General features: G+C 49.6%; 1 protein-coding gene across 16 annotated transcripts in view; it reads left to right on the plus strand.

Moving 5' to 3' along the window:
- MAP7D3 (MAP7 domain containing 3) overlaps nt 1–15,575 on the plus strand; it is a 1,137,171-nt gene that overhangs the window by 854,289 nt on the left and 267,307 nt on the right. For all 16 annotated transcript variants that reach the window (XM_086918652.1, XM_086918653.1, XM_086918658.1 and 13 more), the window contains one exon: nt 418–502. In XM_086918652.1, coding sequence (XP_086774778.1) covers nt 418–502 — 85 coding nt within the window. The remainder of the gene's footprint in view (nt 1–417; nt 503–15,575) is intronic.

Here is a 15,575-nt window from a genome sequence, read left to right on the forward strand (position 1 = left end):
AGAATCAGACCATTTCCAGTATCATTTTAAAGAGCCAGCAACATGCATTCATATAAAAGTATAGAACACTGGGTGACACACCCATCAGTTTGACGGACTGTAATCCCTCCTCATTGTGTGTTACCCCTCTGGGCAAAGAGGGCAAGAAGATTGTCTTGTGGGAGGGCCCTGTGTTTCAGAAGAGGGTATGCGTTTGGGTTGCTAGAAAAACATTTGTCAGTCATTCAGTACTCTGCTACTATTGTGTGTTTTGGGAGTTGATTAAGTTAAAAAGTTGTCAAGAGAACTTATTTTTTAATATTAATAATTTGTTTTCTGTTATTGATGCAAGGTTTATTAATTTTCATAAACAGTTTTTGGGAGCACAATCAGCGGCTGTACTACTGCTTTACTTATAATTTACTCATTTATTTACAGAATGAAAATAAGTCTGATGATCAGGAGGTTGAAGAAATTGAAGATGAAGAAGAATTCTTACGCTGTCAGTATGCCAATCAAGAAGGTATGCAACAGTAACTGAAATAAATAAATCTTCTCTTACCTTCAGCTTCTTTAGATTCAGACCATTCAGTCATGTCATATGAATTTGGGAGGGAAACAGCAAGAAGTCGATCTTTACTCCAGTATTAGAATTTTCATAGATTCCCATGCTTGCATCATTCCCCGTCGTCGGAATGGGAGCCTCGGTAAAAAAAACTATATATATATCTATATATATATATATAGATATAGATATATATATATAGATATATATATATATATAGATAGATAGATAGATATATAGATAGATAGATAGATAGATAGATAGATGAACCATAAGAGGTACAAAAGAAGAAAAAATTAGGCCTAGGCCTCATCTTATTTTGTAGCTTATAGACCTCCTTATGTAAAAAGACCCAAATATAGCACTAACCAATCAGATCAGCCTCACCCTCTGGAACCTTCCGGTGAGAGCTCAGCGCCTCAGATTTTCTACTGCACGTTGGTGATAGGGAGTCTCCTTAGAGCTCTGCTCTAGTTTTTTCTTCTTGAGGTACTTTTCTACTATTCTTGACAGGATTTGTTTGTGGAATCTTTTAGATGGCTGACAAGGCAAAGAAAAGCCTTTTCAGGCCTTGTGTCACTTGTTCTAAAAAACGACTTTTTGCTGAGGATAAGCACATCGACTGTATATACTGCTTATATCGAGACCATAAAGTGGCGGATTGTAAGATCTGTAGGACCTTTTCTACGAAGACCCTGTGTGACCGTGAGGGGCGTCTATTAACTTGGCTGCAGAAGATAAAGATGAGAGGTGGTGTAATTTCAAGTGATGATGAGGATGCTTCTTCATTTATTTCCTCACGACGGTCACAGAAGAGGGGTAGGTCATCTGCGTCAGTTTCTTCTGAACCCCCCTCTAAGGCTGTGCATGGGATCTCTGACCGGTCTGGCAAGCCTGGGCCGGGCGAATCTCCTCACGCAACTGAAATGGAGAGGGAGGGGCCGGTACCTCAGGTACCAAGGACAAGAAAAGAGGGAGAGGGCTCGGCTGGGCCACCCCATCAGGCTGAAGTCTCCAAGCCTTTCAAGAAACCAGCTGTTGAGGCTTCTTCAGTTGGCAAGGCTAAGGTGTCTAAGACATCGTCGACGACTGCTTCTGTACCGTCGACGACTTCATCTTTTTTGGCGTCGACGAAGAATTTGCTGTCGACGAAGGTAGTATCGTCGACGACAACGAGGATGTCACCGCTGACGACAACATCGTCGACGAGACCAGCGTCGACGGCGACGACGCCAACAACGTCGACAACCTCGTCGACGAGGACAACCCCGTCGACGATGACCTCGTCGACGACGACGGTGGTGTCGACAACGGCAATTCTACCGTCGACTATCTCGACGACGGCACTGTCGACGACGGATTTGTCGACGTTTGTGAAGGTACAGATCTCCAGGAAAAGGCGAATTACTCCGGATATGACTTCGCCGGGGAAGGTAACTCTATTGCCTCCAGCCCTATTGTTCGACGAGGAAGAGTACTCTGAGGAGGACGATGGTGTCTTTGGAGATGCTTATAGTCCATCCCAATTGCAAGTCAAATATCATGACTCTGAGTCAGACAATGAATATTATTATGGACAGCAGCAACAACAAGACTGTATTCCATACCAGTTTGGTTTTAATGCCGGTCACTCTGCTGGAGGACTTACGATCTATGCTGGAGGAGTATCGGCGCAGAGATGCATCGCGCCCGATTGAAAGGCAGACGCAGGTACGACCAGTCTTGTCTGCTGCTCCGTCTTTGCCACTCCCGCAAGTGCAGGAGACTGGAGAGGTTCCTCAGCGGATGGAGCCTACGCGTGTAGACTCTTCAGATGATGACCAAGGAGATACTCAGGCTCCAGATCCTGATGTTGAATGGGACGAATACGTAATTCCGGACCCGGCATCCCCAGTACCGGATCTGATAGACTCGCCTCCGGCGGATGTGGGAGGTTTTCACAACCTGATGGAGAGGGCCACTGCGCGTTTTAAGCTTGCCATGCCTTCTATTTCGTCGGATTGTTTTCTCTACGATTTTAAAGAGCCCTATCGCAAGGCCGTTCGATCCATTCCCATTGTGGACCACATATGGGAAGAGAGAAAGAAGGTGATGCAGGCGCCGGCTACGGTCATTCCTGTTCTCCCGCGTTTGGAGAAAAAGTATAAGGCTCCGGATACCAGTCCAGCTTGCTTTATTGGGCAACCAATACCGGATTCGGTTATATCGGAATCAGCTCAACGGAAGTCGCGCAACCCTTCGGCTCCTCTAACAGCTCCACCTGACAGGGATGGAAGACGATTAGATAACGCTGGGAAGCGTTACTCATCTATAGCTAGTTTGCTGGTCAGGGCATCCAATGCCTTAGCAATCTTGGGTCGTTACGACCGTCAAATGTGGAGCGACGTTTCTGCCTACCTGGACCAACTTCCTGACGATCCCAAAGCTGAGGCCCAGAAGATCTTGGAGGAGGGACAACGCTCCTCATCGGAGATAATAGACTGCGCGATGGACATCGCGACCACCGCTTTCCGCGCTTTAGGTGGAGCAGCGGTTCTCCGAAGGCAGGGTTGGTTGCGAGCGACTTGGTTTCGTCCTGAAGTCCAGAACAGGTTCCTGGACTTACCCTTTGACGGAGACATGCTGTTTGGAAAGCATGTTGACGACACTCTACAAGGAATAAAGGAGGACACAGAGACGGCTCGGTCCCTGGGCCTCCTACAGTGTAGGAGGTCACCTTTCCGTGGAGCAAGGGGAAGAGGCTTCACAACGACCAGAGGGGTTACCAACAGCAACGCTACTCAAAGCAGTCGCAATCGAACAGACCGCAGTACTCTAATCAATATTCTCAGCGGCAATCACAATCATCATCTTTCTCTCGCCAAGCCTTACGTGGACGACAAGGGCGTCAAGGCAGTGACACCTCCAAGCATCAATAGCGGCCTCCTGACTCTGCCAACTGTTCCTCCGCCCCATGTGTCACCAGTGGGCGGCAGGATCTCACAACATCTAGACAGCTGGGAACAGATAACATTGGATCAATGGGTATTGAACATCATCCGTCATGGGCACACATTAGAGTTTCAGGATATTTCACCGTACAGAGCTCCCCACGCCACCAATTCGACACATCTAAGCCTTCTGCGATTGGAAGTTCAACAAATGCTTCAAAAAGGGGCCATCCAACGTGTCCCTCTATCGCAAAGAGGCGAAGGCTTCTATTCCAGGTTTTTCCTGATTCGCAAAACAAAGGACAAGTGGCATCCGATCCTTGACTTAAGGGAGCTCAACACCTATCTCGTGAAACTTTCATTTCGGATGATCTCACTCCAGGACATCTTACGCCTCCTGAATTCAGGCGACTTTATGGCAACGCTAGGCCTAGAAGATGCCTACTTCCATATCCCGATCGCCCCAGCTCACAGACACTTCCTTCACTTCACAGTGGGCAAGAGTCACTTCCAATTCAGGGTGCTCCCATTTGGATTAAGGTCCGCGCCGTTGATTTTCACAAAGGTGCTGGCCCCTGTGGCAGCGTTTCTGAGAAGGCAGTCGCTAGAAGTCTTCCATTACTTGGACAACTGGTTGCTGAAGGCCCCAAGTCATCAGGCGGCAACGAGGGCAGTAGACACATGTTTGCATCTGTTCGACCAGCTAGGCTTACAGCTCAACAGGGAGAAATCGGTCCTTCGGCTGGCCAATTCGGTAAAATTCCTGGGCGCACTTCTCAAAACGCATTCCTGCAAAGCCTTCCCATTAAAAGAGAGACAAGCCAAACTAATTTCTTCGGCCCGTCTGCTTCGGAGGAAGCATTCAGTATCGGTCAGGATGTACAAGTCTCTTCTGGGGTCGATTTCCTCTTGTATTCAATTGATTCTGCACTGCAGGCTGCGAATGTGACCCTTACAGGAGCAGCTAGACCTTCAGTGGAGGCAAGTGGACGGGTCGTTCAACAACAAGGTCACCGTCACCCTACAAATGAGACAGGCGGCTGCCTGGTGGATAAAGGAATCTCACCTCTCGTTGGGTCTTAGCTTCAGGATGCCTCCGGCTCCTCGCATCATTACAACAGATGCCTCCCTTCAAAGTTGGGGAGTGGTCATGCAGGATCTCCAAGTCAGTGGACATTGGACGCCAGTGGAACGTCGTCTTAATATAAATGTTCTGGAGCTGAGAGCCATTCGTTTGGCTCTGTTGGCTTTCCTTCCAAGGATAACAAATTCCTCCATCCTAGTGTGTACGGACAACACCACAGCTATGCACTATGTCAACAAACAGGGAGGCACAAGATCGCCGCAGCTTTCCAAGGAAGCTCAGTTACTGTGGGAATGGGCAATTTCACAGAACATCACGCTCGTAGCGGAACATCTCCCGGGTGTGTGCAACACAAAAGCGGATCGCTGGGGAATGCGCTTTTGAAGTCTTGGTCCGGCGCATTTGTTTACGCCTTTCCTCCATTTCCCCCTGATCCCTCGGGTCCTCAGGAAGCTGAAGATGGACCGATGCAGGATGATTCTGGTGGCTCCCGCCTGGGCTCGCCAGTTTTGGTTCACGGAACTCCTCCTTCTGTCGCAGGACCATCCCATACATCTCCGGACCAGCCAATCTCTTCTGTCAATGTCCAACGGCCAGGTTCTACACCCGAACCCGAACTCGCTTCAATTGGCAACATGGCTTCTGAGCACAGAGAGTTCCGAGATTTAGACATTTTTGACGAATGTAGGAATATCTTAGCTCAGGCACGGGCTCCTAGCACGAAGAAGACTTGTAAAGCAAAGTGGAAAAGTTTCTTTTTATGGTGTCAGCGAGAAGGAGTTCACCCTTTTTCATCAGCTCTGCATCAACTCTTGCCATATATCTTGTCATTAACACATGCGGGCCTTGCCTATTCTTCCATCAAAGTCCACCTAGCGGCAATCTCCAGATATAGAAGGACAAGGTCGGGTCCTTCTCTTTTGTCGGCAAGAGTCATTCAACAATTCTTGAAAGGACTTTTTAGAGTGTTTCCGCCAGTCCGGCCTCCACCCCCTGTATGGCATCTAAATGTGGTCCTGGCTCAACTTATGAGACCTCCATTTGAGCCAATCCATAAGTCTGACTTAAAATTCTTGTCATGGAAGGTGGCTCTTCTCCTCGCTCTTACCTCCGCAAGGAGAGTGGGGGGGAACTACAGGTTCTGACCATCAAGGAACCTTTTTTGCAGTTCAAAAATGATACCTTGATCCTTCGAATGAACCCCAAATTTATTCCGAAGGTTCCTACGGACTTTCATCTGAATGAACCTGTGGTCCTAAATTCTTTCTTTCCTCGGCCTTCGACTCCGGCTGAGAGGACATTTCATTCTCTAGATGTCCAAAGATGTTTAAAATTCTATCTTCAACGCACTGCTGGTTTTAGAAAATCACTTCAACTGTTTGTGGCTATTGGGGCCCCACGAAAGGGGTTTCCTCTATCAAAACAAGGGATTTGTAGATGGATCTCTAGTGCAATCGGTTTCTGCCACCAGGCGGCGGGGAAGCCTCTGGAAGGACAGGTTAAAGCACACTCCACGAGATCCATTTCATCTTCGACGGCGCTGATTGCAGGAGTATCGATTAAAGACATCTGCAGAGTGGCCACCTGGAGCAGTGCCCACTCCTTCACAAGGCACTACTGCCTGGACTCCTCTGCTAGGGGAGATGCTGCTGTTGGTCAAGCAGTCTTGAGGAATCTCTTCCAGTGAGCGGTGAGCTTTCCTTTCTACCCTCCTTTCTGTTCTTTCAAATGTCGTTATTTATGCTGTTATCTAACCGTCTTATGACAGTATGTTGACTTTATGGCATATTGTATGGTTTTAATTTTACAATTGATGAACGAAATGTGCTAAGCCTGCTAACTGCTATCTATTCTGATACAAGCTATGGGAATCTACTGGAGTAAGAATCAAGTTACTTACCTGTAACTTTGGTTCTCCAGTATTGGTAACTTTCATAGATTCCCATGCGCCCACCCACCTCCCCTGTGAAAGCTCACCCTTTTTGGAGATGTTATTATAGCTATGCAATGACTACGAAAATCTGAGGCTCTGAGCTGTCTCCGGAAGGTTCCAGAGGGTGAGGCTGATCTGATTGGTTAGTGCTCTATTTGGGTCTTTTTACATAAGGAGGTCTATAAGCTACAAAATAAGATGAGGCCTAGGCCTAATTCTTTCTTCTTTTGTACCTCTTATGCTTTATCTATCTATATGTATGTGTGTATATATATATATATATATATATTTTTTTTTTTTACCGAGGCTCCCATTCCGACGACGGGGAATGATACAAGCATGGGAATCTATGAAAGTTACTAATACTGGAGAACCAAAGTTACAGGTAAGTAACTTGATTCTTAAAGGTTATCTCCTTTCTTCAACACTGAAGTCAGCAACCGTAGAGCTAAAATAACTTGGAATTGTTTCATTCTTTTATCTGAAAGAGACTATGAGTTATAGACTCCTTACCTTGGAATTACCCCGAGGCGCCGGACTGGCTTCGGAGATTTTTTTCTTTAGCAGTACCCTTGCGCGCCGGTAGGTGGTGTCGGTCGACTCCGCACCCGTTGTTGGTTCCTTGTTCGCCGAAATGACGTAGCGTTATCTACTGAGACGCCGCCCCTGCATGCTGACGTCCGTTTATTTATTTTTCCGCGCCAGCCAGCGCCGATCTGGAGAGAGCAGTACCCTTAGTCATTTTAGAGTTTTTTTAAACTTTTTTTTTTTCCTTCTTTTTTGAGTCGTTCAACTCCTTGTGCACAGAGGGATGTCGCATCAACAGACCGGGAGCAGTCCCGAAAGCTTCTCGAGGCCCGGCAGCCAGCTCCGTGCCGTTCGAGGTCCCAGTCGAGAGGGAGATTGCGGGACCGGTCGCGGAGTCGTCATCACCTTTCTTCATCCAAGTCTTCGTCTTCGGGTAAGTCGAAGCACAAACAGAAGGCGAAGAAGCACTGTCGCTCTCCCGTTCTCCTCGTCCGTTGGCCTACACGGGAAGCGGAAGGTAGTAGTCGGGCTGGCAGACTCTGGCCTTCCCTCCCTTTCCGGAGCCTGAGCGACACCTGTCCAGTTTTGCAACTTTTACGAAGCCTTGTATTCCATCTTCAGGCAGCCCGACTCTGCTGGTGTGCCCTCAGGCCACGCAGACTAGATTGGAGGCTCTAGGCCTTCGATGCTGGCGGCTTCAGCTCCGGTGCCGCCAGTTCCCCAAGGATCCAGGCCTGGATCCGGTCGACCTAGTGGCACATCCTCCGACGCTGAATCAAGTGACGACACCTACGACGCCGATTGTGGGCCCAGCTGACGTCGACCCCGGCCTTCTCCATGTAGACGTGGAGCTGGACTGACGCCTGGACCAGCGCCGACAGGTGCTTCAGCTGGCAGCTGACCTCTTTCGGGCCCCCTGCTGCTATTTAATGAAGCCCTCACGGACATCCTTTTGGACACCTGGTCCAACCCCAACACAGGGACTCCTGTGGCTAGGATGACTGCCCAATGCCCGGCCCAGGCGACCCCATTTTCCTCTCCCAACACTCCACCCCTGAGAGCTTGGTGGTCAAAGCCTTGACTTCCAAAGGTGCATTCCCTAACGCTCCACCTGATAGGGAATCCAAGAAGCTGGACCACCTTGGGAAGAAGATGTTTTCTTCCTCCAGCTTAGAACTGCGGTCGTTGAACACCGCATGTCTCTTGGGCCGTTACTCCCACTCTGTGTGGGGCGCGGTTGCGCAGGTGCTGCCAAAGTGCCCGGAAGTGGTACGGACTGTGCTCTCCCGTGCTGTGGCCGAAATGAGGGATGCAGCGAAGTTCGCCATCCGGAGGGGGCTGGACATCGCTGACTCACTAGGTAGGACGATTTCCATTCAGTGCCAGTGAGACGCTATGCTTGGTTGAGGTCCACTGGTTTTTCTTGTGATGTCCAAGCAACACTTTTAGACATGCCCTTTAATGGCCATCATCTTTTTTGGCGATAAGGCAGACAACGCTCGCGAGCACTTTAAGGATTCCAGGGCTATGGCCAGATCCAGACCTCGCTTCTATCTCCCGCCCAGCGCAGTCATTTTTTTCACCCCTTTCGTGGCTACGAAAGGGGTGCCCCACCAGGTTCCGCCTAGAGCCACAGGCCTGTGCAAGCTGTCCAGCCTCTGCACAGCCGGGGACGTGGGTCAGGGGGCAAGCGGGCAGGCCAGTCCACCAGCTCCCCCTCTGCAGCACCCTCCTAGTCCTTCCTTTCAGGCCCATCAATCACCAGTGGGCGGCAGGATTCGCCATCACCTCCAACACTGGCTCAACATCACGTCGGACAGGTGGGTTTTGCAAATAGTCAGAACAGTGCTACACCATCCCCTTCTGGACTACCCCTCCATCCATGCCACCTCAATTCCATCGCAGGTCGGAGGATCACCTGGCCCTTCTCCAACAGGAAGTTATGGCGCTCTTGGCCAAGGGAGCCACCAAGTGCGTTCCTGCCCCAGAAGTAGGCTGTGATTGTTATTCCTGCTACTTTCTGGTGCCCAAGAAGAAGGGCCTGCATCCTATCTTGCATCCTAGGAACGTTAAACCATTTCCTCTGGAAGGAGAAGTTCAGGATGTTGACACTGGTTCACGTCTTGGGTACTCTCAACCCTGGAGGGTAGCGTTGAACTTGCAGGGTGCTTATTTTCACTTTCCCGTCCTGCCGGCTCAGGGTAGGCCATGTGCACTTTCAGTTAACTGTGCTCCCCTTTGGCCTTACCAGCGCCCCTTGGGTGTACACGAAAGTGATGGCGGAGGTCGCAGCTCATATGCGCAGATCAGTGGTCCCAGTATTCTCCTCTCTAGACGACTGGGCATTTGTTGGGGTTCACCAGCAATGTGCCGAAGTCACACCTGATTCCCTCTCAGAAGCTCCCTTTCATCAGAGTGGTTCTGGACACAGCTCAGTTTCGGGCTTATCCTCCCTAGCAGCGAGTCCAGGATATTCGGGCTATGATTCCGATCTTTCAGTCTATCCCGGCATTCGGTCAGAATAACCCTGAGGCTACTGGGCCTCATGTCCTCCTGCATCCTGCTGGTGGACCATGGCAGGTGGCACATGCAGACTGCAGTGGGACCGGACGTTCCAGTGGGCGCAGCATCAGGGGAATCATTCCGATGTCGTCCAGATCTCGAAGGGGATTGCACACCAATTGCAGTGGTGGCTAACGGACCATGATTTCATCAACAGCAGATCTCTCTCTCTCTTCCCCAACCAGACTTCACAGTGGTGACAGATGCGTCCCTTCTGGGATGGGGCTGCTACATGAGAGAGGCGGAGATCAGAGGCCTCTAGTCTCCGGCGGAGTCTGGGCTCCACATCAACCTTCTGGAGCTCCAGGCAATTCATCTCGCTCGCACTGAAAGCATTCCTTCCTTCTATTAAGGAAAGACTAGTGCAGGTTTTCGCAGACAACACCACTACCATGTGGTACTGCAACAAACAGGGCGGGGTGGGGTCTTGGACCCTATGTCAGGAGGCCCTTCGCCTCTGGACATGGCTGGAACATCAGGGCATGTCCTTGGTGGTTCAACACCTGGGAGGTTCATTTATTCGCCAGGGAGGACAAACTCAGCCACCGGTGCTTGATGGATCACAAATGGCTTCTTCACTCTGAGGTGGTGCAAGGTCTCTTTTCTGCAGTGGGGAGACTTTGGTTACATCTGTTCGCCACCGAAGACAACGCGCAATGTCAGCAGTTATACTCTTTGGAATTTCCACGGCGGCACTTGCTCTACAATGCTTTTCGTCGCTAGTGGAATTGCGGTCTTCTATACGCCTTACCGCCTATACCACTTCTGCCCAGAGTGCTGAAGAAGATCTAGCGCGACCGGGCCCAAGTCATTCTTGTACCCCCGGATTGGGCACAAAGAGTCTGGTATCCCGAGCTCTTGAACATGGCCATTGATCCTCCGATCAGACTCCCTCTTCGGGAGGATCTTCTATCGCAGCAGCAGGGGACGGTCCTCTGCCCAAACCTGTCCAGCCTCCATCTGCTTGCGTGGAGATTGAGTGGGGACAGTTGACAGCTTTTGACCTTCCTCCCGAAGTCTATAATGTAATCTTGGCTGCCAGGCGTACCTACACTTAAACGGTATACACCTGTAGATGGAACACATTTTGGCCATGGTGCACATCAAAGGCTGTGGTTCCCCTTTCTGCCCCCCTTTCAGAGGTTTGCTTCTTCATTCTTTCTTTAGCCCAGCAGGGCTCTGCTCTGGGGACCCTTAAAGGCTATCTTTCGGCCTTTATTCACTTTCCTGATCAGCCTTCTCTTTTCAAGTCCCCTATTGTAAATAGATTTCTTATGGGCATTACTCACCTCTTTCCTCCTATTCCTTTCGTGTTGCCCCAGTGGGACTTGAAACTGGTTTTAACGTAACCTAGGTGTGCTCCTTTTAAGCCATTACATAACTGTCCTCTCAGACTCTTGATTAAAGACTGCTTTTCTGGTTGCCATCACCTCTGCTCGCTGGGTGAGTGAGCTTCAGGCTCTATCTTCAAAACCTCTTTTCCTTGCTGTCTATCCGGACAAGGTTGTCCTTCGAACTAGACCTTCTCTTCTACCCAAAGAGTTTACCTCTTTCCACATAGGTCAGACCATCACTTTCCCCACCTTCTTCCCGCCCTGCATCCTTCCAAGGAGGAGGAAAGACTCCACCATCTTGATCCAAAACGTGCGTTATCATTTTATCTGGATCGCACAAAACAATTCTGGGTGGATGAGACACTCTTTGTTGGCTATCCGGGTCCCCCTCTGTGACATCCGTCAGGCAGCCACGTTGGCATCCCTGCACACGTTCATGAAACATTACTGCCCAAGTCTGGAGAGACCGCTTCTTAGGCCGTTCAGTTCTCTGACTTTCTGGTGTGAACTTGGTTGGTACTGCTGGGGTATCTATTCTAAGGTAAGGAATCTATAACTAATAGTCTCTTTCAGATGTGCAAGTTACTTATCTCCGGTAACTGATAATTCAGTCTAGCCTGCCTGTAATCCACACACATGCCAATGACTAACACAGTACACCCCTTTCCCTATTCCTATGCGTGTTCACACGTTGCCTGCTCTCCTGTGCTTTCTGATTTCCTAATGTGTAGCTTATACCTTGTAATTATTGAATGTTATGATCCCCTTTTATGTTTTTTGCTGGGTTTCCCCTCTATCGTCTTCTACCTTAATTCAACATTGTTTAAACTTCAGTGATTTGACTTTCAGACATGCATGTCAAGTCACATGGACACGTATAACCTCTTGTCTTTTGGTGTGTAAACAATCATTAATTGCATTCATATGCTCTTTGTGCGGCCATTTGTATGTGGCGCCACTGAAACTGCCTGGTTTGCATGCTGAGTTAGGGTGCCTCAATTCCACATAAGACATTTGATTTCATCTTTAGGAGGAAGAGAAAGGAGACAAGTAGTACAGTGCCTTTTGCTAGTAAGGTAAAGAGACGCACACCCCTTCAGCATGGAGGTCATCTCACTAGACATAATCAAGCAGTCCAAGTAACTCACGAAAGGTGTAAGCATTTGGTCACAAGAATGTCTTTTTCTGATACCAGCCCACCTGTTTCAGCTTGATCCAGTTTTTTTTAAATTAACTTTATATGTTTTAATTGAAATCCAGCAAACGATCTCAGAGGGTCATCATTGGAGGCATAGATGAGCATGCAGGCCAAAACAACCCATTTGTCAGCTAAACAGGCTAGGATTGGCATGTCTCAATAAAGATCCTCAACAGAACCGTTACAACTGAGTGTAACAACAACAAAAAACTCACCCAGTATCATTAATTACATCCCCCATCATTGATAGTCTCTATACCTGCGATTCAAAGAAAACTCCACACTGAGTGGTTTGGGCGCAGTCAGCGTCCAATCAGAGGCGGCCACCCCATCGCTGCTCCAGTTGACATGGGGCCCAGGTGCACCCCTTGTACACCCACCACACATTCCCATCATTCAGCTGGTTCCAGTTGTCATGGTACAGTGATAATGCAGTGAACATCCAGAGGATGAGACCGCCCCCCCTCCTGGGACCAAAACTGCTACTGCTTCAGAAACCCCATCAGCCCAAGCCTTCCTCCTCAACAGGACATGAGGAACTATGCTACATTTACTTGTTGAATAGAGCCTGCCTTCTCTTCTTTGACTAGTACTGCAGGTGTGCTACACTAAGATGTCAAGCAAGTCTCCTTGCCTTAGAATGGGCCAAGTCACACATTGTCAGTAAGCTTTTAAGATTTAAATCCTTTAAACTTCTATAGATAGTCTCCATCACTGATCCAACTTGTGTAGATCCACTTTCTAACATCTGCGCTCCCACCTGGATGACTCGGGCCTGGTCATTCCTGAACGTTTTAAGAATTCGGGGCAGAAGAGGCAGTGGTGGGAGTGATAAGAGTCCTGCTCTCCACTCAAGGTAGTATGAGTCTCTGAGTAAGTGCTGACATTGCGGGTTCTCATTGGCGGTGAAACGACAGAGCCAAGGTTCTCCAAATACGTGACCTCCGGATGCACCTGGCATTTGTGATCTGCTAGGCTCCTGCTGCTGACTTTGTCGGCCCTGGCATTTAAAGATCATGCCAGGTGGTTCACCACCAGGGTAATCCCTTGGCAGTTCAGCCACTTCCAGATGTGGAAGACCCCCTTACACAGGGTCCGAGGCTCCACCTCGCCCTGCTTGTTGCAATACCACATGGTGGTGGTGTTTTCACTAAGCTCTTCCACCAGCTGTACTTTGATGGTAGGTAGGAACGCTTTAAACACAAATTGAATCACTCTCAACTGCAACAAGTGGATGTGAAGTTGAGGGTCTATTGGAGACCAGGGTACTTTTATCTCCACATCTCCCAGATTGCTTCCCCATCCCAGTAGTGACGTACCCATGACCACCAGTTAGGTCTTGGTGGGGCAAGGAGCAGGGGTTGCCACTGACCCAGTCGAAATCCAGTAGTCGCCACTGCAGATAGTTTATAGTCTGCTTCACAATCTGAATACAGTCTGACAAATGTCCCTGCTGTTGTGCTCACTGAGATTTGAGGCCCCCCTGCATTGTTAGTGTAGGAAGGTGAATATCGGACTATGGTTGCCTCCAACTTTTTGCTTGGTGTTTAGCTGGTTTTTCGACTTACTTGACCTGGGGCCCTGCTATTCAGGACCCCAGGCCCACTGATCTCTCTGTAAAATAGATTACATGTACTCTAGGTACACATCTAATTGGCTTCTGAGTCACCTTATCAGCCCCTGTACAGTGTACCTTAGGTACCCAGGGCATAGGTGCACCCAGGGCCTACCAGGGGCTGCGGCATGTATTATCCCACCCCTGGCTGGCCATCCAAATCTGACACAACTGGCTGATCAATCAGCTGGGGCAAGGTGGTGTAATCACCCTTTGCTTTAGATATAGTATCCCTATATCTAACCCTAAAATGGACCCATATCCTCCTATCATCACTCCTATGGCAGGCCTTATCAACCTTGAAGGCAGAGTGCTTGGAATTATGTGAGATGGTGCTCTAGCATGAGCTGAGCCTGTCTGCAGCTTTCGGAACCAAGTCCTTAAGCTGTTTCCATGATAACGCTACACCATATACTTTTAAGTGCATTATAATCCTCACGGTTATTGCTAACTTTGGTATAGCATTATCAAAACATGTCGAGTAAGGTGTCATACGAATTGGAATACTACCCCCTCGCCAATTCTGGCGACGGGGGTAGCATTCCACCCTTCTAGAGGGACACATGTATGTAACTGTGAACCCCGGTTAAAGTTAACTCGAGCCTCAGCATCACAAAATGGATGCTGCCACCACAGACACAAGTCTGACCTCCTGCTGCTGGGAGTCCTTCCAGCGAGGGAGGCTTGGACGAAGGGTTTCCTGCCTTGGGAGGTGCTAGCAACACCCCAAACAGGATTTTGTGTATTGGGTAGGACAGGGCTGAAAGGAATGAGACATTCCTGGGGCACACAAGGTGTCCCTGTGCATACACCGGTCTAAATAAGTTCCTGGGGCTCTCCAGCCCCAGCTCTGGCGCAAGACCGGACAAAGATAGGGGGTGTAACCCCCCCCCCTTCCTGGTCCCACCCAGAGGAGGGACCTAGTCGTAGTACAGCCCGCTTTAGCAGGATAAAGGTAGGAGCTTGTCCCATTCCAAATTAGATTAAACCTGAACTGAACCTCTACAAGAAACTCTGGACTTCGACTTTCTGAACAGAAGACTGAAGAAATCTCCCTTGTGGGCAAGGAGTGTCCACCCTGCACAAGCAGGCACCATCAGCGTCCAGCGGCTTCCTTCGAGGATCCAGACTTCAGAATCCGACAAGACCCAGATTCCCAGACCTCTCCGACCTCTACCTACATCTGCAGCACAGCTGAGATCCGTGGGTGCGACGAGACACGTGGGACCGGCCATCTTGAAAGAAGCAGCACTTCGCTCCAGCACGACTTCTGAGGTAACCTCGTCCAAGTGCTTTGGGGACTGAGAAGCCCCGACCCCGAGCAGCTCCTGCACCTAAGACCAGCCCTCCAGCATCCACGAGATCTGCGTGGGGCCCTTCTGCCTGTTTGCTGCTCGACGCGTTGTCTGGTCACTTGCCGGCTGGCTAGTGGCCTCCTAGACGACGAACTTTGAAATCTTCACTGCTGGTCTGGTTGCTCCAGACTGGCCCTTGCTCCCTTCCAAAAGAGGAGCACCCCGGACGCTCCTGGTCCACTCCAGACGCCGTTTCCACTCACCGTGTGGGTTGCCTTTTCCAAGGCCTGTTGACTCCAAGTCCGGATCCCACACCGCCGACAGCGAGAGCCTGCGTGGGACAACTCGTGCCTCCATCCTGGTCGTCGAAGACACCACCTGGTCCACGTGGCTGCAGAGACAAACGTCCACTCTCACCTGATCGCGACGACGAAATCTGGTTCCACTCCTGGTTCCACTCCAGTCACTGGCTAGTGACTTTGAACATTGTCCCCTCTGCTTTCAGGTTCTTCTCTTCACTGATCCACCCTTGGATCACACCGGACATCTTCC

This window comes from Lissotriton vulgaris, chromosome 4_1 (assembly GCF_964263255.1).
Source record: "Lissotriton vulgaris chromosome 4_1, aLisVul1.2, whole genome shotgun sequence".
Lineage (NCBI taxonomy): Eukaryota > Metazoa > Chordata > Amphibia > Caudata > Salamandridae > Lissotriton > Lissotriton vulgaris.